Genomic DNA, 22,842 nt, shown 5'->3' with positions numbered 1-22,842 from the left:
AAGTCCCCCTCCCCATAACATTGTCATCCACAAGTCCCCCTCCCCATAACATTGTCATCCACAGATCCCCCTCCCCATAACAGTGTCATCCACAGATCCCCCATAACAGTGTCATCCACAGAACCCCTCCATAACAGTACCATCCACAGAACCCCTCCATAACAGTGCCATCCACAGAACCCCTCCATAACAGTGCCATCCACAGATCCCCCCCATAATAGTGCCATCCACAGATCACCCATAACAGTTCCATCCACAGATCCCCCCATAATAGTGCCATCCACAGATCCCCATAACAGTGTCATCCACAGATCCCCCATAACAGTGTCATCCACAGATCCCCCCATAACAGTGCCACCCACAGATCCCTCATAACAGTGCCACCCACAGATCCCCAATAACAGTGCCATCCACAGATCCCCAATAACAGTGCCATCCACAGATCCCCAATAACAGTGCCATTCACAGATCCCCTCCATAAGTGCCATCCACAGATCCCCTCCATAAGTGCCATCCACAGATCCCCTCAATAAGTGCCATCCACAGGTCCCCTCCATAAGTGCCATCCACAGATCCCCTCCATAAGTGCAATCCACAGGTCCCCTCCATAAGTGCCATCCACAGAACCCCTCCATAACAGTGCCATTCACAATTTGTTTTAATATGGCCTTTGAACAAAAATTTTCAAGTAAAATCATATAAACCCCTTTTCTTTGTCATTTTGGTGTTTTTTCCCAATTAATCAATGAAATTATTGACAACTAATCGATTATTCAAATAATCATTAGCTGCAGCGCTAAATGACAGGCATACTTTAAAGATGCTCTTATCATATGTTCCTGTATTTCTTTATTATGAATTGCATTGCTACCTTAAGATGGTAAGGAAATGGGAAGATGAGCCCTAGATTTCTTAGGAAGGCCAGAATTTAAATCTAGGTGGAGATGACTTAAAGGCTATGGACACCTTTAGGGCAATTATTTTATGATTGCATTTTACTTATTTTGAGCTAAGAATCATTTTTTTCAATTGTTCTTTATTAAAATTGTTCAGCCATTTCTGAGAAACGGGTTAAAAACCAATCTGTTTGCAAGCTGTCACTTTCAGTTTTTTTTTCTTTAATTCCATTATCTGACTACTCAGGTGTAGCTCCTGACCTCATAAACACTCATTATAGCTCAGTTCTCATCAAACTGAGAAGAATATGGCTCAAAAATATGTGTATGAGGTCAGGAGATCAGAGTTAAGAACTACACATAATTCATCAGAGGATGGGATTCAATAAAAACAGAAAGTAACAGCTTGGAAAAAGATTGATTTTTAACCCCTGTATCTCAGAAACGGCTGAACATTTTTAATAAAGCTCAATTGAAAAAGTGATTTTTAGCCCAAATTTTATGCAATCTTCAAAAAAATGTCCCTGAAGGTGTCCATAGCCTTTAAGGACCATTTGTCCCCCTTTCTTACTGGACAGCAGATTGTTTACACAGGACTATCTGCTGCCCAGAAACAATAATCTAAGTGACTGCATCAACCATGCTTTCACCCAATGAATGAGCTCATTCATCGGGTGATCAGCGGCACCTTTGCATAGGGCAATTATCTTTGCACACGGCATCTGCCCCTATCATTAGCCCATGTAAAGGGGTCTTTAATTAGGGTAACCAAATGGTAGCTACAGAGGAGCCAAGGTGGAATACAGACCAAAGAGCTCTGCAATGTTAGAGAGGAAAGCTAAGATCTAGGTAATGGACAAGCTAAGTGAAGTTAAAAAACCTGCCAAATGTGGACTGGATTATGCTGGTTACACATGTAACATGACTCAGGGAAGAATGTACTAAAGTGGGTGAGTGTTGATTGATAGGACACTCGTCACTGATGTAACCGGTGAGGACATGGCTGCAGCTAGTTAACTGCAGAAGGAGCCACTCGTTCCAGAAATAACCACTATTAATCATCATCCAGTTTTACAAGTATGTCATAGATATTACATAATATTGTAACCTTCTTACTTGATATTTGAAACACACTAACATTTCCTCTAACTCAGCTTCTTTTTAATTCGAACTAGCTAAATCCATCATGAAGCTTCACACTCTCGTGGCAGATTAGAGTATTAACTGTGAAATACTTGGGGACTGCAAAAAAAAAACAAATTAGTGTATGCTTATGGATGACCCAATTTTTCAAATGTCTGATTTTTTTATATATTTTTTTAAATTAGAAGAACTTTCTACTGAGTAATGACACATAGAACATTTATATTAATGGCAAAGCTGCCGAAATTTACCCTGAAGATAATTAATTTGACATTCCGTGCTGTCACTAACAAGTTTTGCAGTCAGCCAGATTAAGACGTCAAACAAATCAAATAATTTAGATATTTAAAGAAAAAAATTGTTTTAAAACTGATTATGCCCAAAACTTTGGTTGTATTAAATGACTTGGAAAAAAAAGTGTCACTTTGATTATATATTTGCATACAGCGTTTATCTGCAGACAGGTATTCCTGCATTTCTATGATTTTTAACAGATATACCTATGTAGTTGCTAACCTCATGTACATTTTCCTCATGCTTTTTTTCAGTTTGGACTTTCCTGACCCGTTTTCACCATGTAAAGAAATCTGTCTGGTTTCTTTCCATCCTGTATGTAACACTTTCTGTTGCTGCATCCAACCAAACCCATGATGCACCTCTCCTTTCTCTGCCACAGCTCCAGCACCGCCCCTAACAACGCCCAACTAGTTTATAGCTCCTCCCACCACCTAGTCTCACAGACACTCCCCTATCACTGCCCCTAACAACACCCAGCTAGTTTATAGCTCCTCCCACCCAGCTAGTAACATAGACACTCCCCTATCACTGCCAATGGACATACCATCACAGGAAATAAAAAAGAGCTGCATGGACATGGTCATGTGACCACAGCCCAGAGCGTAAGATAGGAGAAAAAAAAGTAAAAAAAATACATTACAAAATTACAGCTACCTTCATAAATTATTATTTTAAAGGATGTTTATCCAAACTGGAACACCCCTTTAACCTCTTCAGGACACATGGCGTACCGGTACGGCATGTTGTCCTGGTACTTAAGGACACATGCTATACCGCTTCGTCATGTGTATTTCTAATCACCACCGCTGTTTAAAAATAAACAAAAACGTCATTTCCCCCAAATAAGTGAAAAAAAATTGGTAAAAAATAGGGGGGAAAAAAGTATACATATTAGGTATTGCCGTGTCCGTATCGACCGGCTCTATAAACATATCACATGACCTAACCCCTCAGATGAACACCGTAAAAAATAAAAACTGTGCTAAATAAACCATTTTTTGGTCACCTTACATCACAAAAAGTACAACAGCAAGCGATCAAAAAAACGTTTGCCCACCAAAATAGTACCAATCTAACCGTCACCTCATTCTTCAAAAAATGAGCCCCTACCTAATCGCCCAAAAAATTAAAAAACTAGGGCTCAGAATATGGAGACACTGAAACATCATTTTTTGTCACCTTACATCACAAAAAGTGTAATAGCAAGTGATCAAAAAGTCATATGCCCCCCAAAATAGTGCCAATGAAACCATCATCTCATCCCACAAAAAATGAGACCCTACCTGAGACAATCGCCCAAAAACTGAAAAAAACTATGGCTCTCAGAATATGGAGACACTAAAACATGATTTTTTTTTGTTTCAAAAATAATATTATTGTGTAAAACTTACATAAATAAAAAAAAGTATACATATTAGGTATCGCCGCGTCCGTATCGACTGGCTCTATAAAAATATCACATGGCCTAACCACTCAGATGAACACCGTACAAAATGTAAAATAAAAACTGTGCTAAATAAACAATTTTTTGTCACCTTACATCACAAAAAGTGTAATAGCAAGCGATCAAAAAGTCACACGCACCCCCAAATAGTGCCAATAAAACCATCATCTCATCCTCCAAAAATCATACCCTACCCAAGGTAATCGCCCAAAAACTGAAAAAATTATGGCTCTCAGACTATGGAAACACTAAAACATGATTTTTTTTGCTTCAAAAATGAAATCATTGTGTAAAACTTACATAAATAAAAAAAAGTATACATATTAGGTATCGCAGCGTCCGTAATAACTTGCTTTATAAAAATATCACATGACCTAACCCCTCAGGTGAATACCGTAAAAAAATAGAACTAAAAACCGTGTAAAAAAAAGCAATTTTATGTCACCTTACATCACAAAAAGTGTAATAGCAAGCGATCAAAAAGGCATATGCACCCCAAAATAGTGCCAATCAAACCGTCATTTCATCCCACAAAAAATGAGACCCTACCTGAGACAATCGCCAAAAAACTGAAAAACTATGGCTCTCAGAATATGGAGACACTAAAACATGATTTTTTTTGTTTCAAAAATGAAATCATTGTGTAAAACTTACATAAATAAAAAAAAAGTATACATAATTAGGTATCGCCGCATCCGTGACAACCTGGTCTATAAAAATATCACATGATCTAACCGGTCAGATGAGTGTTGTAAATAACAAAAAATAAAAACGGTGCCAAAACAGCTATTTCTTGTTACCTTGCCTCACAAAAAGTGTAATATAGAGCAACCAAAAATCATATGTACCCTAAACTAGTACCAACAATACTGCCACCCTATCCCGTAGTTTCTAAAATAGGGTCACTTTTATGGAGTTTCTACTCTAGGGGTGCATCAGGGGGGCTTCAAATGGGACATGGTGTAAAAAAAAAACAACAGTCCAGCAAAACCTGCCTTCCAAAAACCGTATGGCATTCCTTTCCTTCTGCGCCCTGCCGTGTGCCAGTACAGCGGTTTACGACCACATATGGGGTGTTTCTGTAAACTACAGAATCAGGGCCATAAATATTGAGTTAGGTTTGGCTGTTAACCCTTGCTTTGTAACTGGAAAAAAATTATTAAAATAGAAAATCTGCCAAAAAAAGTGAAAATCGTATCTCTATTTTCCATTAATTCTTGTGGAACACCTAAAGGGTTAACAAAGTTTGTAAAATCAGTTTGAATACCTTGGGGGTGTAGTTTGTAGTATGGGGTCATTTTTGGGTGGTTTCTATTATGTAAGCCTCGCAAAGTGACTTCAGACCTTTTGCTGGACTTGTGACGATATGTGACAAAAAACATTCTCAGAATGGCCTGGATAAGTCAAAGCGTTTTAAAGGGCTTCTGTCACCCCACAAAAGTCTTCATTTTTTTTTTTTGGGATAGTTACATTACTTATAGCGCGATATAGGAGAATATAATCTTGTCACTTACTTTGATGCGGCCGTTTCTTTAGAAAACAAAGTTTTATAATATGTAAATCCGGTCTCTACCAACAAGTAGGGCGTCTACTTGCTGGTAGCCGCAGCAGAAAACCGCCCCCCCCCTCGCCGTGTTGATTGACAGGGCCAGCCGTGATCTCCTCCTCCGGCCGGCCCTGTCAGTATTTCAAAAATCGCGCGCCTCTGTTCATTCGGCGCAGGCGCTCTGAGATGAGGAGGCTCGTATTTCTCTGTCATCGGCGCAGGCGCACTGAGGGAGTTCTGAGGAGACGAGCCTCCTCATCTCAGAGCGCCTGCGCCGAATGAACAGAGGCGCGCGATTTTTGAAATACTGACAGGGCCGGCCGGAGGAGGAGATCATGGCTGGCCCTGTCAATCAACACGGCGAGGGGGCGGTTTTCTGCTGCGGCTACCAGCAAGTAGACGCCCTACTTGCTGGTAGAGACCGGATTTACATATTATAAAACTTCGTTTTCTAAAGAAACGGCCGCATCAAAGTAAGTGACAAGATTATATTCTCCTATATCGCGCTATAAGTAATGTAACTATCCCAAAAAAAATGACTTTTGTGGGGTGACAGAAGCCCTTTAAAGTTATCACCACTTAAAGTGACACTAGTCAGATTTGCAAAAAATGGCCTGGTCCTTAAGGTGAAATAAGGCTGTGTCCCAAAAGGGTTAAGCAGCTGTATTACAAAGACAACTATTGTCCATTTGACTTGCTAGGAAATACAGATAATATAGAGTTCTGGACCTCCAAATAATGAGGCATAGTAGAGAGCCTGGCATACTGTAATTGAGCAGTTAAAGGGTGTTTTTCAGGCAAATAAAACATATGTAAAACTATAAAAAATAATAATAATAATGGGTGCCTCACAGCAGGGCCGGCTCCAGGTTCATGTGGGCCCTTGGGCGATAAATCCCAGTGGGCCCCCGTGAGGCATTTTTTTACATTGACATGTCCCCCTGTGGCTCCCACACGGTATAATGACCCCCAGTGACCATTATACAGTATAATGACTACTAGTGGCCCTTCACACAGTATAATGACTACTAGTGGCCCTTCACACAGTATAATGACTACTAGTGGCCCTTCACACAGTATAATGACTACTAGTGGCCCTTCACACAGTATAATGAACCCCCAATTCCCCCCCCCCCCCTGTATTATGACCACCTGTGGCCCTGCATTCAGAATAATAACCCCCAGTCGCCACCATTCAGAATAATGACCCCCAGTAGCCCCCACACTGGGGGAATACTGTATGGAGGGGGCTCTGGGGGTCATTATACTAAATGGGGGACACTGAGGGTCATTATACTATGTAAAGGGCCCTCACAGTATAATGACCCCACAGCGACACTCCATGCAGAATAATGACCCCCAGTCGCCACCACACTGGGGGTTATACTGTATGGAGGGGGCACGAGGGGTTATTATATTTAATGGGGGCTCTGGTGGTCATTATGCTAAATGGAGGGTCAATGGGGATCGTTATACTAAATGGGGGGCACTGGGAGTCATTATACTGTGTAAGGGGCCCTCACAGTATGATGAATGACCCCCAGTGGCCCCCTCACATACCTATCATTGCAGGGGAGCTGGTCGTCCTGTCCATCACTAACCGCAGCTCCCTGCGCTCCTTCTCTCAGGCGGCCGCTGCAGCAGTGAGCCAGGCCTGGAGGAGAGAAGGAGATGTGCAGTGATGTAGCTGGAACTGACTGGGCCCCACAGCAAATTTTAGTACGCCCCCCTCCTCCCCAATGTGTGTTCACATCACGTTTTTCCTATCGGTTTGATGTATACAAATGTGCAGCGCTCCACGTTTTTGTATCCTGCAGAGTCAAGTAAAAAATGCATACGTTAACGTATATGGTTTTTTACAATGGAACTGTATGGTGACCGGACGCCACTGTACGACATCAGTCTGAGGATTGTATGGTGACCGGACGCCACTGTACGGCATCAGTCTGAGGATTGTATGGTGACCGGACGCCACTGTACGGCATCAGTCTGAGGATTGTATTGTGAGCGGACGCCCCTGTACGGCACCAGTCTGAGGATTGTATGGTGACCAGACGCCACTGTACGGCATCAGTCTGAGGATTGTATGGTGACCGGACGCCACTGTACGGCATCAGTCTGAGGCATCTGGTAACGCATACATTTTTGGTATACATTAAATGGATGGCACAAATGGGATGTGAACCCAACCCTAGTGTCAGAATAAGGACCAGTACACAGCGGAGCAGCGTGGCGGAGAGGGGAGGCCGCCATGTACTGACAGAGCGCTACCTGGTCCTGGTGGTCAGGGGTGAGGACTGTGCTTCCCAAGGATCATTTTCTACTGGGAAATACAGTGCACAATATAATACACTAGAATCCATATAATATAAAGATATTAGCCCTACCCCCAAATAATAATACAATTAGGGGGTCATTTATTACATAGAAATACGTCTGTTAGGCTACTTTCACACTTGCGTTCGGGGCTCCGCTTGTGAGTTCCGTTTGAAGGCTCCCACAAGCGGCCCCGAACAGATCCGTACAGCCCTAATGCATTCTGAGTGGATGCGGATCCGCTCAGAATGCATCAGTATGGCTCCGTCTGTCCTCCGCTCAGCAGGCGGACACTTGAACGCTGCTTGCAGCCTGGCCGTGCGGAGGCAAACGGATCCGTCCAGACTTACAATGTAAGTCAATGGGGACGGATCCGTTTGAAGTTGACACAATATGGCTCAATTTTCAAACGGATCCGTCCCCCATTGACTTTCAATGTAAAGTCTAAACGGATCCGTTTGCATTATCATGCAAACGTATACGTTCTGAACGGATCCCATCGTCTGCATTATAGGTGCGGATCCGTCTGTGCAGATACCAGACGAATCCGCACCTAAACGCAGGTGTGAAAGTAGCCTTAGGCGTATTTCTGACACAGATTGTGGCACAAAGGTCCTTAGCACCACAATCTGTATCTTTTTCCGCTCATGCCAGGTCTAAAAAAGGATGGCGTGGGCAGGGAAAGGGATACAGTTATGGCCATGCAGTTATTGGATACCACCGCCATATAGTGATAACACCGCCATACAATGATAAAACCACCATACAGTGACCGGATAAAAGGGTATAAGAGGGCACAGTACAGGGAATGACTATGGGCACTGCACAGGGTGTGGTAAGAGGGCACAATGCAGGGTATAAGTGGGCACAGTACGGGGTGGGGGGCACAGTCACATGACCCTGTGACGTTAGAAGGTCCTTATGGTGAATGCTGTTCAGATGCCACCATAATGAGAGGCAGAGGAGTGAGACAGGGGCCCTGGGTGGACAGGAGGGGTGGACACAGCAAGTAGGGGGAAGGGGCTCTGAGGGGGATTCATACAAGAAGTAGTGGCAGGAGGTCTGTGCAGGGCAGCAACAGGAGATAGGAGGGTGAAACAGGAGCTCTGGATACATGAGGGAGGAAAGGAGACAGCAGGGGCCCCATGAGGATGAGATAGGACAGGATATGGGGGGGCAGATGTGGGGGGGGGGGGCAGGTGTCATGGAGGCAAACTGCTTAATGAAACAGTAACACAACTAAATAGAATGAAGCAGCAGCCGATCGAAGAGACCCCCCCCTTCTGTCCCACAGACAAGAGACATTCACAGTGCAGACTGCAGACTCACTCACAGACTGTCTTCAGCTCCAGCTCCAGCCCTCGGTCTCTCTCCTCAGGCAGCGTGTGTCCTGTGTAGAGGGGGCATGTCCTGTGTAGAGGGGGCGTGTCTGAGTCTCTGCAGCTCAGAGGGCCCCACCAAAGGGGTACTGCGTAAGTGAAGTGACAGCAGTGAGAGCTCCCATCTGTATTGATGGAAGTGCTCATAGCAGCTCAGTGGGCCCCCCCAGGAGCATTGGGCCCCGGCACTTGCCCGGGGATGCCGGGTTATGACGCCGGCCCTGCCTCACAGAACCCCCACTGCTCCTAATCTGATATTTCCTGGTCCCCAGACCCCTACATCTCTACTTCTTGGTCCAGCAATAACATGTCGACACACCAGCGTGTAATACTAATTTCTCCTGCATAGGTCTTGGGAAGCGTATAGACAACAGAAAATTCCCACAGAAAAATGTGCTGTTTGTATGGAGTGGGAGAATGCCCTAGTAAACATACAGCATGTTTGGTTTTGTATGGGATTGCAGATCCTGAAGTCCCTGGGTGTAAGGCCCCTTTCACACGGGCGAGTATTCCGCGCGGATGCGATGCGTGAGTTGAACGCATTGCACCCGCACTGAATCCCGACCCATTCATTTCTATGGGGCTGTGCACATGAGCGGTGATTTTCGCGCATCACTTGTGCGTTGCGTGAAAATCGCAGCATGCTCTATCTTGTGCGTTTTTCACGTAACGCAGGCCCCATAGAAATGAATGGGGTTGCGTGAAAATCGCAAGCATCCGCAAGCAAGTGCGGATGTGGTGCGATTTTCACGCACGGTTGCTAGGAGACGATCGGGATAGAGACCCGATCATTATTATCAAAATAATAGCATTCTGAATACAGAATGCATAGTAAAATAGCGCTGGAGGGGTTAAAAAAAAATAAAAAATAATTTAACTCACCTTAGTCCACTTGATCGCGAAGCCGGCATCTCCTTCTGTCTTCATCTGAGCTTTGTGCAGTAACAGGACCTGTGGTGACGTCACTCCAGTCATCACATGATCCATCACCATGTTAAAAGATCATGTGATGGATCATGTAATGACCGGAGTGACGTCACCACAGGTCCCAGAAAAACGGAGGTCACCAAAGGTCCTGTTGCTGCAGACAGCTAAGATCAAGACAGAAGGAGATGCCGGCTACGCGAGCAAGTGGATTAAGGTGAGTTAAATTATTATTATTATTTTTTTAACCCCTCCAGCGCTATTTTACTATGCATTCTGTATTCAGAATGCTATTATTTTCCCTTATAACCATGTTATAAGGGAAAATAATACAATCTTCAGAACATCAATCCCAATGTAGCGCTGTTCAGGCTGAGGGCTGGGGCCCCATTGGTGAGGTACCTTATCGTTTTTGGTGAGGGATAGCTATGAAGGCTATTTTGACAGAAGTGATTATATGCTGTAAAGGCTTTTCTATGGGTATATTTACAAAAAAAATTACATCATAATGGCAACATGTGAGTAAAGCCCCATTTACTAACATAACTAACTCATTGTTAGGTTATTTTAATCTTCTATAAGACAGAGATCCATTGCGCCTCATGGTCAAACTAGGAATGATTGTACAGGATATCTAGAGAGAGACTCAGAGGGGAACTTTATGATGAAACCCCCTATACGCAGCCTTGGGAAACCTAACTATGTAACGTGTGTGATAAGAACTGTGCCTACCTCTGCTAACGTGTATTGTGAACAATTGGCCTTACCATGGCGTGCACCAACATCAGCACTTCGGCCATATTGCATTTTCTACTTCTTCATTCAGGGACCCTGCCTTGCACCCCCAACACCCACCAACATCAAGGACACCCCGAACTACTATCAGACAGGAAGACTCCTCAAATTAAGGGTGTGCCTTGCACAGCCCAAGGAGCGTCAGAGTAAGGACTGCCACTGTGAGGACAGCTATCACCATCATTGCCACTACTACCACTCCTGTCCACCACTCCTCTTCCAGGCTTACTGCAGTAATATCCAGGATTCATCATGTTCTGGGGAAGCTCCAGTAGAAAAAAGACCGAGGAGCCATGTAATGATGTACTGACTGGCGAGCCCAGATATTGGAGAAGAGAGAGTAAAGCATTTACTTGGGTAAAAGAAAATGCATAGTCTGCCACATTTTTTAGTTGTGTTCAATTCACTACACTCTCTAATGGCAATAAAAGATTTGATCGTATGACCCAGCTGTTGATCTTTCTACCTCCCATGACTAGCCCTGCAGGCCTGCTTCTTCAGATTAGCTGCTGTGTATGAGTGCAGTACCACAGAGAACTACTGCAAAAGGTTAATTACTTCTAAAAGACCAAATTTAATATTCCGATTCAAATGTTGTGATTTGTTGTTAAAGCACTCAGCTCTGTCTTTATGCACTGTGTATACCTAAGAGCAATGTATGAGCAATATATAGTTAACACTGGTCGATTTGGTTAGGTTACCAGGGTGATGTGCAGTGTTTTGAAACACACTGCTTAACCCCTTTAGGACACAGCCCTATTTCACCTTAAGGACCAGGCCATTTTTTGCAAATCTGACCAGTGTCACTTTAAGTGGTGATAACTTTAAAACGCTTTGACTTATCCAGGCCATTCTGAGAATGTTTTTTCGTCACATATTGTACTTCATGACACTGGTAAAATGAAGTAAATTTTTTTTATTTATTTATAAAAAATACCAAATTTACCAGAAATTTGTAAAAAATTGCAGATTTCCAAGTTTCAATTTCTCTACTTCTATAATACATAGTAATACCTCCAAAAATAGTTATTACTTTACATTCCCCATATATCTACTTCATGTTGTTACAAGGCTTAGAATTATAGAAGCAAATTTTTCAGAAATTTTCAAAACCCAAATTTTTAGGGACCAGTTCAGGTCTGAAGTCACTTTGTGAGGCTTACATAATAGAAACCACCCAAAAATGACCCCATTCTAGAAACTACACCCCTCAAGATATACAAAACTGATTTTACAATCTTTGTTAACCCTTTAGGTGTTCCACAAGAATCAATGGAAAATAGAGATACAATTTCAAAATTTCACTTTTTTGGCAGATTTTCCATTTTCCATTTTTTTTCCAGTTACAAAGCAAGGGTTAACAGCCAAACCAAACTCAATATTTATGGCTCTGATTCTTTAGTTTACAGAAACACCCCATATGTGGTCGTAAACTACTGTTCGGACACACAGCAGGGCGCAGAAGGAAAGGAATGCCATACGGTTTTTGTAAGGCAGGTTTTGCTGGACTGTTTTTTTTTTTTACACCATGTCCCATTTGAAGCCCCCCGATGCACCCCTAGAGTAGAAACTTCAAAAAATGGACCCCATTTTAGAAACTATGGGATAGGGTGGAAGTTTTGTTGGTACTAGCTTAGGGTACATATGATTTATGCTTGCTCTATATTGCCACTTTTTGGCAAGGTAACCAGAAATAGCTGTTTTGTTTTGGCACCATTTTTATTTTTTGTTATTTACAACATTCATCTGACGTGTGGTATTTTTATAGACCAGGTTGTCACTGACGCGGCGATACCTAATATGTATACTTTTTTTTATTTATGTAAGTTTTACACAATAACAGCTTTTTTTAAAACAAAAATGATGTTTTAGTGTCTCCATATTCTGAGCCATAGTTTTTTAATTTTTGGGCGATTGTCTTATGTAGGGGCTCATCTTTTGCGGGATGAGGTGATGATTAGATTGGTACTATTTTGGTGGGAAAACACCTTTTTGATCACTTGCTTGGTTTATTTAGCACAGTTTGTTTTTTTACGGTGTTCATCTGAGGGGTTAGGTCATGTGATATGTTTATAGAGCTGGTCGATACAGACACAGCGATACCTAATATGTATACTTTTTTATTTCCCCTATTTTTTACCATTTTTTTTTTAACTTTATTTGGGGAAAATTTTGTTTTTGTTTATTTTTACTTGAAACTTTTTTTGGGGGAAACTTAATTTTTTCAACTTTCTTTCACTTTATTTTTTGTCCCACTTTGGGACTTGAACTTTTGGGGGGGTCTGATCCCTTCACAATGCATTCCAATACTTCTGTATTGGAATGCATTAGCTGTATGAGTAATACAGTGAGTGTTACTCATACAGCTTCCGGCCTGTGAGATCCAGGGGGCTGGATCTCACAGGCTCGTCACTCTGCCTTCCATGCCATCGGGTCTCCCCTACAGCTGCATGGGGACCCGATGGCACTGCTGCCAGCCGCCGCAACCGCAGGTAAAAGCAGCAAACCGCATGTCTGAATTGACCTGCGGTTTGCGGCGATCGCCGACAAGGGGAGGGGTTCACCCCCCCCGCGCATTTAGCCAAGGTGCCTGCTCAATGATTTGAGCAGGCACCGGGTTCCGATCACCGCCCGCTGGGCGGCGGTGATCGGAAATACACATGACGTACCAGTACGTCATGTGTCCTGAAGAGGTTAATATTGTGTGTTTCATTAAAATGTGCTTATGCCTGAGTTCCCATAAAATTGCATAGGGAGGGAGAGGTTCTAACAGACCTCGCAGGCCTGACTCTGTCCTGCTCAGAGAGGAGAAGAAGAAGGAGGAGAGTGTGATGTCTGAGGAAAAAACTGCATCTCAGCAGCCATTTTGGAGAGTTATCTAAGCTCCAGAGTTAGTTCCATGTACCAGCCCATAGAAGGGAAAGATTATAGAAGATCCAGGCAACCCAGAGAGGGAGTGGAAATATTGGCAGAGGAAGGTAACTGTCGTTTATCAGGCTCTAGTCTCCTTTGCATTTGGTGGAGAAATTCTAAGCTACCAGCAGCCCACCATAACCAAAGGAAATAAAAAGATATGAGTCTCTGTTTAAAATACTTATTCTCTCTAGCGCTGCAAATCCAAAAGACGATGTGGGAAAAGTCCGCTATGTAGATAAATGTGGAGGAGGATTGCGCTGCAGGAGAAAAATCTTCTTGTAAATATAAGTTCCTTATGGAAATCCTAAACCATTAGGATCACAGACCAACTTTGCAACCTTCACTGGTATGGAAATCTGTGGTATAGAAAACGCACTATGGTGTAGCGAGTTCAGACATCAAACGCACCATGTGAACAGGATATACTCACAAGATTCCAGATAGGTAAGTGCCCGTAGAGATCTAGACGATGTTTCCTATAGGGCTCTGCTAAAAAGAAAACACTATGGTGCAGTAGGAAAGGACACGGTGCACGCCTGCAGGACAAATGTACTTACAGAACTTCTCTGGAAAAATGCAAAAGGGATCCTGACAAGGTCTTCACATGCGGCCGGGCAGATCGAACGGACAAGAGTCCGGAGACGTCAGCATAGGATTTCTCAATCGCCAATTGGATACTCCCTTGTCTGGATGGTGACGAACCACAACCTTCAGGACGCTCTCAATAGAGGAATCGCATGTATGATACACACCAAAAGGTCAGATGAAAAATATTTTTAATATACTAGATAAAAACAAAAATTACAGCAAGAACTGCATATTTTATATGCAGTTCTTGCTGTAATTTTTGTTTTTATCTAGTATATTAAAAATATTTTTCATCTGACCTTTTGGTGTGTATCATACATGCGATTCCTCTATTGAGAGCGTCCTGAAGGTTGTGGTTCGTCACCATCCAGACAAGGGAGTATCCAATTGGCGATTGAGAAATCCTATGCTGACGTCTCCGGACTCTTGTCCGTTCGATCTGCCCGGCCGCATGTGAAGACCTTGTCAGGATCCCTTTTGCATTTTTCCAGAGAAGTTCTGTAAGTACATTTGTCCTGCAGGCGTGCACCGTGTCCTTTCCTACTGCACCATAGTGTTTTCTTTTTAGCAGAGCCCTATAGGAAACATCGTCTAGATCTCTACGGGCACTTACCTATCTGGAATCTTGTGAGTATATCCTGTTCACATGGTGCGTTTGATGTCTGAACTCGCTACACCATAGTGCGTTTTCTATACCACAGATTTCCATACCAGTGAAGGTTGCAAAGTTGGTCTGTGATCCTAATGGTTTAGGATTTCCATAAGGAACTTATATTTACAAGAAGATTTTTCTCCTGCAGCGCAATCCTCCTCCACATTTAACCACCATAACCAAAGACAGAAAAGCCACCTGTCAGGAGATAGTATTTCTAGAGAGGATACAGAGGTATATGACTATACAGTACAGCAGAGATAGTACATTCCTCCAGCCTGGAGAAACAAGGGATTGATTGATATAGAGGAAAACTGCCCCTTATGCAACTTTTCGGAACTAACCTGAACCATCGTAGAAGCTGACTTGCTGTAAATGACTTTTGCACACATTGATGACCTTTGGATCAGCTTCAGTAAAGTACTGGGAATTTGTTAAGAGAACTGGTCTCCCTATTGTGCAAACGTATCACTTATTTGCACCTTACGGTGCTGGTGTCACGAACACCAAGGACCCTGCCTCAACGGCAACTTCAAACCCACACCACCAAGGGCACCTCAACCACAATCTGATGGGGGTCCCTGGACAACAGAGTGTGCCCCGAAGGAACTGGTGCTGTCCTTCCATTCACTGTACGCCGGCCCAGGGAGCGCTGCCAACCGTTACTCAAACTGCTACTACCCCCATCAGCCCACCATAACTCACATATATTGCCACCGCGGCACGGTTGCTGCAGATGGACCAGCTCTGTCCCCTGTTTAAGGAGTCTTAGCAGAACAGAGCTACAGACAAGACCTACAGGTACAAGCTACTGGTAACTTGGCCAGAGTCCAGAAAACCATTATTGCTGAGGCTCCAGCTGCCAGAGAAGAAACTTTATCATTAGAGTACCCCTGAAAAAAAGAGTCCAACATGAAGGCTGTGCAAGACAAAGACAGCAAGGTATTCACTCATTTATGGCAAAAGATTGTACTGCTGTGGAAAGGGTATGTTGCTTAAGTGCCTACCACACTTGAAGATGGACTAGTCATTCGGATTTTAGATCTACACCCCTCAGCCCTGGATCTGCACAAAGATTGCAAATTATAGAGAGAGTGAGTCAGGGACTATTACCATCATCATTGCCGCTTTGGAATTGTGCTTTTTGCTCCTATATGTACTTCTACTCCCATCATTAATTGAGTAAATAAATATTTTATTTATTGCAACCAATGGGACTGGTTATTGACTCCACTTGCCTTGCACCTTGCTAAACATCCACCACCAAGTGCAGCCAACTACCATTAGGCAAGAGCCCCAGAAAGTCAAGGAAGAACAGGTACACCCCCATTCACTGCATGGCCCAGGGAGAGTCAGGGTGAGAACTGCCACCGTGAACTGTAAGTACTACTACCACCATCATAGCCACTACCACTCCACCCATCCTCAGCTCTCCTTGAGGTCACTGCATAAGCAGAAGCGCATCTACATTTCAACAGAAGTTGGTACTGTCCATGGAGAATTGATTATCTTTGCAGCAAGTTAACAAGCAAGCAACCAGACCACAAAAAAAAAAAAAAAGAATACCCCATGTTAGCAGCACATACAATGAAGAAAAGTATAGTTAATAAGAAAATACTACATTGCTACAGTATACAGTATTATAAGGTACTACACATGGCTACAAGAAGATGCACACTTACCAGAGGGCAGCTTGTGATGTGCTTCCCAGTGATTTCAAATTTGCAGTGTTGTCTTCAGAAGTGAATATTTTCTGGCTGAAACCTTTATATACCGGCTTTTCCTACATACAATAAAAAAAAAAATATTCTAAATCATTAATAATATTCAAATAAAGTCCCCTATAAAGAATAAAGGGGGAAAGCAAAACCTTCAGAGCAGATCTAGTATCTTACAGGCATGATTAAGGAATTACAGTCTAGCATACAAAAATCCAGTATACACAACGATTGTAAAGTGTATGCAATCAAACATGTTAATATCAAATAGCACTTCTGACATAAAAAAATGTATTCAATAAAAGTTATATGCATATATGAGGTGTTGGAGCAATGGTAATACTGATGGTTTTTATGATTATCTGTAGCCATTTTCCACAGGGAGAAGGCCCTGACCACTAGCTGAGGGACCAGATCATTGAGTTAATAAGGGTCAGGACCTCAGATTCATACAGGCAGCACTGAGCTATAAAATCCACAGAGAGGTTCCCTAATGGTGGCTGCAGGCGGCCAGAAATGTTACATTTAATTCTGGTTAGGTAGAAGGAACCAGAGGGTCTGGAGCGCTGCATCACATAAACTGAGCTTGGACTATAAACTATACAATTTCTGGACCAATAAAAACCTACAAAACTAAAAAAGAGTACTGTAAAAAAAAAAATCAGTCCTCCATGGCATGGACGATGTACAGTGAACCTACTCTTACTATGTCATGAACTCCCTAGACAACATTCCCTAATCCTCCTGAAGACTCCCAAAAAAACAAGGAGACCTTGAGTTGGGAAGACTCCCAAAATTCACATGGAGGGCTGCTTTCTCCTATGTGATGCCAGGGTATCATTAGACGCATATGCACACAAATGTGCATAGAGGGGATGGACCATGGTACAAAAGAGGGTAAAGAGGCACACAAAAGGGCGAGAGACTGTTAAAAGGGGCATGTCTATGTCCCCAAAAATTCCACTGGTACACTTCATATGCCGCAACCCCCTTCTCTTCTTGAGACTGGAATCAAAAAGTTTGCAACTACGGTCATGAACATCGTGTCTCATGGTACTCCATGGTAAGTTTTTGCATCATCCAATTGCTATAGGCTATAGTGTAATTTACTGCTTAGGTATTTGGTCCACCTAGAGGTAACACCCCTTAACCTTTATAAATTATGTCACTTTGACCTAATTGTCACACCAAAGCACAGAGAACTGACAGCAGGAGGTCACTGATGGATTTTGATGGTATGTACTGTATGTTACAAAACTTCTGTCCCCTATGTTGAGGGACGGTAACATTACTGCTCAAGAAACCCCAAAAATTCACTCCTTTCTGTAGAAGAGTCCATCTCTTGTGGATAATGGATGATTTTCAACCATGCTGTTAGTCATGGTTCCAAGTGTAAGCTACCCAAGCTAAAGAGAGGCCACCACACCTCCCAATTCCCATATTACTGGGGAATTCTCTAGTAACTGGTACTGTAATTAGTCAAGTTCCATCAAGAACAAACAGCGGAGGGGGTCTGGGAGTATATGGGAGGTCACTGTGATCAAACCTCTTCATTGCATTCGTTTTGATAAATCTTGTATTTTATGTCACTGTAAGACAACAGTACAGAAAATAATTTACAGTCTCCTAAAATATTTGACTGTCCTAGTCAGTGGCGTACATAGAGACGTAAAGGCCCCATAGCAAGGATCAAACCAGGCCCCCCACCCAGGACATTAGTATTTCTGCCTAGACCCTTTTCAATGACATTCAGACTTTTGCTAAAAGCTGTTCCTTTAGAGGGTAGAGTCCTGACCAAGTTTTCACCTCCATCAATCAATCTCCTCTTGATTTACTAATAGTATTAATTTAGTAATGAGGAACAATTTGCTCTTTGCAGCATCAGAATGACACAGTAAGGCTCTCTGGCAAACATTAGGTCTGAGTTTGCAGACTTGGAAACGCTCACATGAGCACCACTGTATAGCATAGCGGCCGAAGATAGACGTGCGGATATCTGTAGCTGATGACTCACAGTAACTCGATGACAGTTATTAGTATATCTGTTATCCGTTTATTTCAGTTCAGTATGGCAGGATGCCCTTGTCGTCTGTGTTAACATTGCTGAAATGACCTTCTAACTTTACTAACTGCAATCTAGGAAATGTGCATACGCCCTAAAAAGACTGGATGACATTGCCGGGGCTTCAAGCCAAGATTTTTGTTATTTACATATACCGATAAATATGTTTTCGCTTCAATTTGGATGGGACCACAGTCGTCCATGCCTAAAGATTTCAGAGACCAGTCCTGAGCAGTGATGGTCATTTCGCAGTCTTCGCCAGCGAACACAGGCGGGCTGCCATCTTTAGTAAGGTAGACTCACCTGTCCGGCGATGCACTGGTAAGCCCTTATCTGTGTCTGTGCCAGGAGCCGGTCTGAAATCAAATGCGGTCACCGGAGGCAGGCAGTTCCCAGAACAGCCGCCGGGGGCCTTCATCGGGCTGTTCTCGGAACTACCTGCTCCCGGTGACCGCATTTGATTTCAGACCGGCTCTCATCACAGGCACAGGTAAGGGCTTACCTGTGCATTGCCGGACAGGTGAGTCTACCTTACTAAAGATGGCAGCCCGCATGTGTTCGCTGGCGAACACTACAAACAGACCATCACTGGTCCTGAGTAGGGATGTGATTCACCATCACTGGTGTTTATTCTTATAGCAGCATCTATATAGAGCGAAAGGAAGTTACCCTTTAACTAAGAATTTCATGCACAAGAGAGATTTTTTTATGTAGATGACAGGATGGGTAAAGAAGAGCCATAAATTGCAGAAAGTAGATCTCAGCACCCCACAACTCCAGCAAAGTGTTGGTGGCTGACCTTATTCCTGGCCAAAAATGTATAAGATATGAGACTTCACAATAAACATAATAAATTATAGTGATGAGCGAAGTTTTCAAAAATGTAATTAGGCCACTTTGCTGAACTTTGACAAGAAATTTGGATTCGTTACGAAGTACTTTGTTCCATTGTATGTAGCGGGCGCAATGATGGGAAACTGATCGCGCCGCCCTCATCATTGAGCCCTTTAGATGCCGCGTTCAACACTGATTGCGGCATCTGAGAGTCACATTGAGGCCTTTCAGGGGTTAATCAAGGGTTAAAAAATACATACTCACCTCATCCATTTGATGGCTGACATGGCCATCTTGATGGAAGATAGTGCGCCAAATCTCTCATGCGCGCTGATGTAATGATGCCTGGTTAGCATGATGACGCAGTGACATCATCACATCAGCGCGTGTGAAATTTGGCGCGTTTTCTTCAATCAAAATGGCCGCAATGGCCTCTCCACGAGAAAATGAATGAGGCGAGTATGTATTTTTTGTTTTTAACCCCTGATTAACTCGTGAATGTGACTTTCAGATCACAAGGGAATGTGATTTATGATTAAGTAATTCAGAACAAATCGAATTTCTTTGTGACTTTGGCGAAGCAGCCGAATCAAATTTTTTATAACTTTGCTCATCTCTAGTTACCACGAAGCGCGTGTCGCGATTCAAATTTTTCCTGAAATTCAGATCGAATTCCACTTTGTTAACTTCGATTCACTCAACACTAGTGAATTTTTAAAAAATGTAGATAGTATAAGACTTCTAGGGGGATGTATCTGGTCTTTGGAGAAAAATGTCGCACGTCATGGCGTTTGTGATATTATTGTTATTTTTTTCTTCACATCTTGTGACATTTAGTGAGCTGCAGCACATTTCACAGTCGTCTATGTTTACGGCAGAAAAAAAGGGTGAGATTAGACCTGGAATTTGGCACAATTATTAACTGAGACACTTGGAAATGTCGCATAAAAGTCGCAACCTACGCCAAGCCGCCCCCCTGGTGTCTTTTTTACAACTAAATTGTTTATCACAGTGTAGTTGCATCAAATACATGAAAACTGTTTCATAAATTTGGTGCAAACACACAATGCAAAACCAGACTTAAAAGTCCCACAAAAACTTGTTGCATCTAGTAAGTAATGAATATATCTGGCACATTACTACTGTAGGAGCTCCACAGATGTTCTGTAAGTCCTAGTCTATCCCCACAGTGTACAATGGAAGACCTTTATAAGCACAATAACCCAATAAATAATAGGCATTTGTTGCAAGCACCATTTTTGAAAGCCCACCACTAGTTTAAAGGTGTTTTCTGAGATATTCTTACTAATGACTTATTCTCAGTATAGATCATCAATATCTGATCGATGAGGGGTCCGACACTCAGGACTCCACTGATCAGCTGGTTGAGAAGTCACCGGCACTACCAATAGCGCTGCGGCCTTCTCACAGCTTTCCAATGTCACATTCATTGGTCACATGGCCTAGGCCCAGCTTAGTCCAAATGGAACGTCCTTCTGCTTGGTGAGCAGGGAGAAGGCCGCTACACTAGTGCGAGCGCCAGTGCCTTCACAAACAGCTGATCGATGGGGGTCCCAGGTGTTGAACCCACACCGATCAGATACAGAGGACAGGTCATCAGTAAAATTATCTCAAAAAACACTTTTTATTAATACAAACGTTTGTAATTAAGTTGGTAAATGGGGCCATGGATTGCCAGTTGTATTAAATGTGATGAATGTTCTCCAAGAACATTAGAAAAGTTGAGGTGAACAATGACTAGCACACCCGGGTACTGCTCCCTAGAGCACACATCACACAGAAAGTTCAGAATGTGCCGGCTTTTAAAGGGGGTGTCCCGCTAACCTGCGGCCCGGGGGCCACATGCGGCCTTTGATACCATTCTGTGCGGCCCCCAACCATCTAGTAACAGACATGTATGCCTATGTCTTGTGGCTGCTCACATGTATTTTTTATGTATTTCTCCCATTAGATGGGAGTCCTGGAAATGTAACTAAACATTAATGGTAAAATGTGTCATGAAGAAGGGCTGGAATTGTTTCTAGTAGCCCGAAAAGCTTAGACAAGACTGTTATTTTGTATCCTCGGATGAGTTTTTAACCGCAAGCTGAATAAACGCCTATTCCTTTTTAAGTGGAGCTGGATTTTCTCAACTTCTTTTAAACATTAATGGTATATAATGTGTGTTCAATGTGCCATAAGTACAATATTTCAGTTGTTAATACACCTTTAAATTTTAATTTCGGGCCTCGTCATTGGTTCAGTCTGGCAATGTGGCCCCCAAAGAGGAAACGTTGTGCACCCCCGCGCTACAACAACTTATCCCCTATGAATGTTTATTTTACATGCATCAGAGCAAAGCAAACATGGCTGCAAATATACAAGTCAAGTGAGCACTCCCTTAACAAAGGCAGCTAGAAAAGTACTTTTATTACAGTAGGTGGATGAGAAAAATCCCTCTGCCGATAACTTCTGGGTTTTATACAACCACTATATAAAAATGAAGAAAACAAATAAAAAATAATCCTTAGACTAGGTTCACATCACCTTTAAATTCTGATATTCTCTTCCAGCATAGAAACAGAATACCGTAATTCCCAAGTCTGACATATACCAGACACCACTGGCACCTTACTGATCCCATTCACTATAATAGGGTCTGCCGTGCTTCTGGCATGACTACCAGCATACCCTATTACCATTTCTGCACTCTGCTATTGTCTCTAATGGTTAACCTGAATGTGATCTTTGTATTTATTTCCTTCATCATTGTGCATTTATATTATTGTTATGCAACTGTTATGTACATGTAGTATGCCTGGTTCACCAGCAGGTGGCGGTGTGTATCTGGCAGAGTGAAAGATCTGTAGATAGAATGGAACTTACCATTCCATTATCCCCCATTTTGGACAAAAGTGGACCAGTCTTGTTTCCTACCAAATGGTGGGGTGCAGTTCTAGTTTATTCCAGTTTGAGACTCAATAGTGGAGCTCAGAAGACATGAAAGATGTAGCAGCAAAGGGAAAGTGTTCTCCGGCTGCAGCAGGAGTCTCTCAAAAGGGAAGTAGTTCATAGAGCACCATGACTCAACACCAGTTGATTTACTGAGTGTCAGGAGGGGGACAACAGCCAAACGCATCCCAATCCAGGGATACCAGAACCGATCGAAAGTCCAGTAATCAGGCCCAAGCCGAGTTTAGTACAACAGAGAGAGAAAGCAGAGTTAACAAGTTTGCCTGCCAGTTTATGCCAAAGCCTAATGGAACCAAGAGAAAGCTTGAATATCGTCTGAATGCAAGTTTATGCAAGTAAGGCCTCATGCACACGAACGT

At 42.9% G+C, this 22,842-nt stretch overlaps 1 protein-coding gene across 5 annotated transcripts in view; it reads right to left on the bottom strand.

Annotated features, from left to right (window-relative positions):
- The window catches only part of FAM13C (family with sequence similarity 13 member C), a 360,167-nt gene that overhangs the window by 268,247 nt on the left and 69,078 nt on the right, over nucleotides 1-22,842 (bottom strand). For all 5 annotated transcript variants that reach the window (XM_044299040.1, XM_044299044.1, XM_044299043.1 and 2 more), the window contains exon 6: nucleotides 16,579-16,679. In XM_044299040.1, coding sequence (XP_044154975.1) covers nucleotides 16,579-16,679 — 101 coding nt within the window. The remainder of the gene's footprint in view (nucleotides 1-16,578; nucleotides 16,680-22,842) is intronic.

Source organism: Bufo gargarizans, chromosome 6 (assembly GCF_014858855.1).
Source record: "Bufo gargarizans isolate SCDJY-AF-19 chromosome 6, ASM1485885v1, whole genome shotgun sequence".
Taxonomy (NCBI): Eukaryota; Metazoa; Chordata; class Amphibia; order Anura; family Bufonidae; genus Bufo; species Bufo gargarizans.
This window is presented reverse-complemented; position numbering and strand designations above follow the sequence as displayed.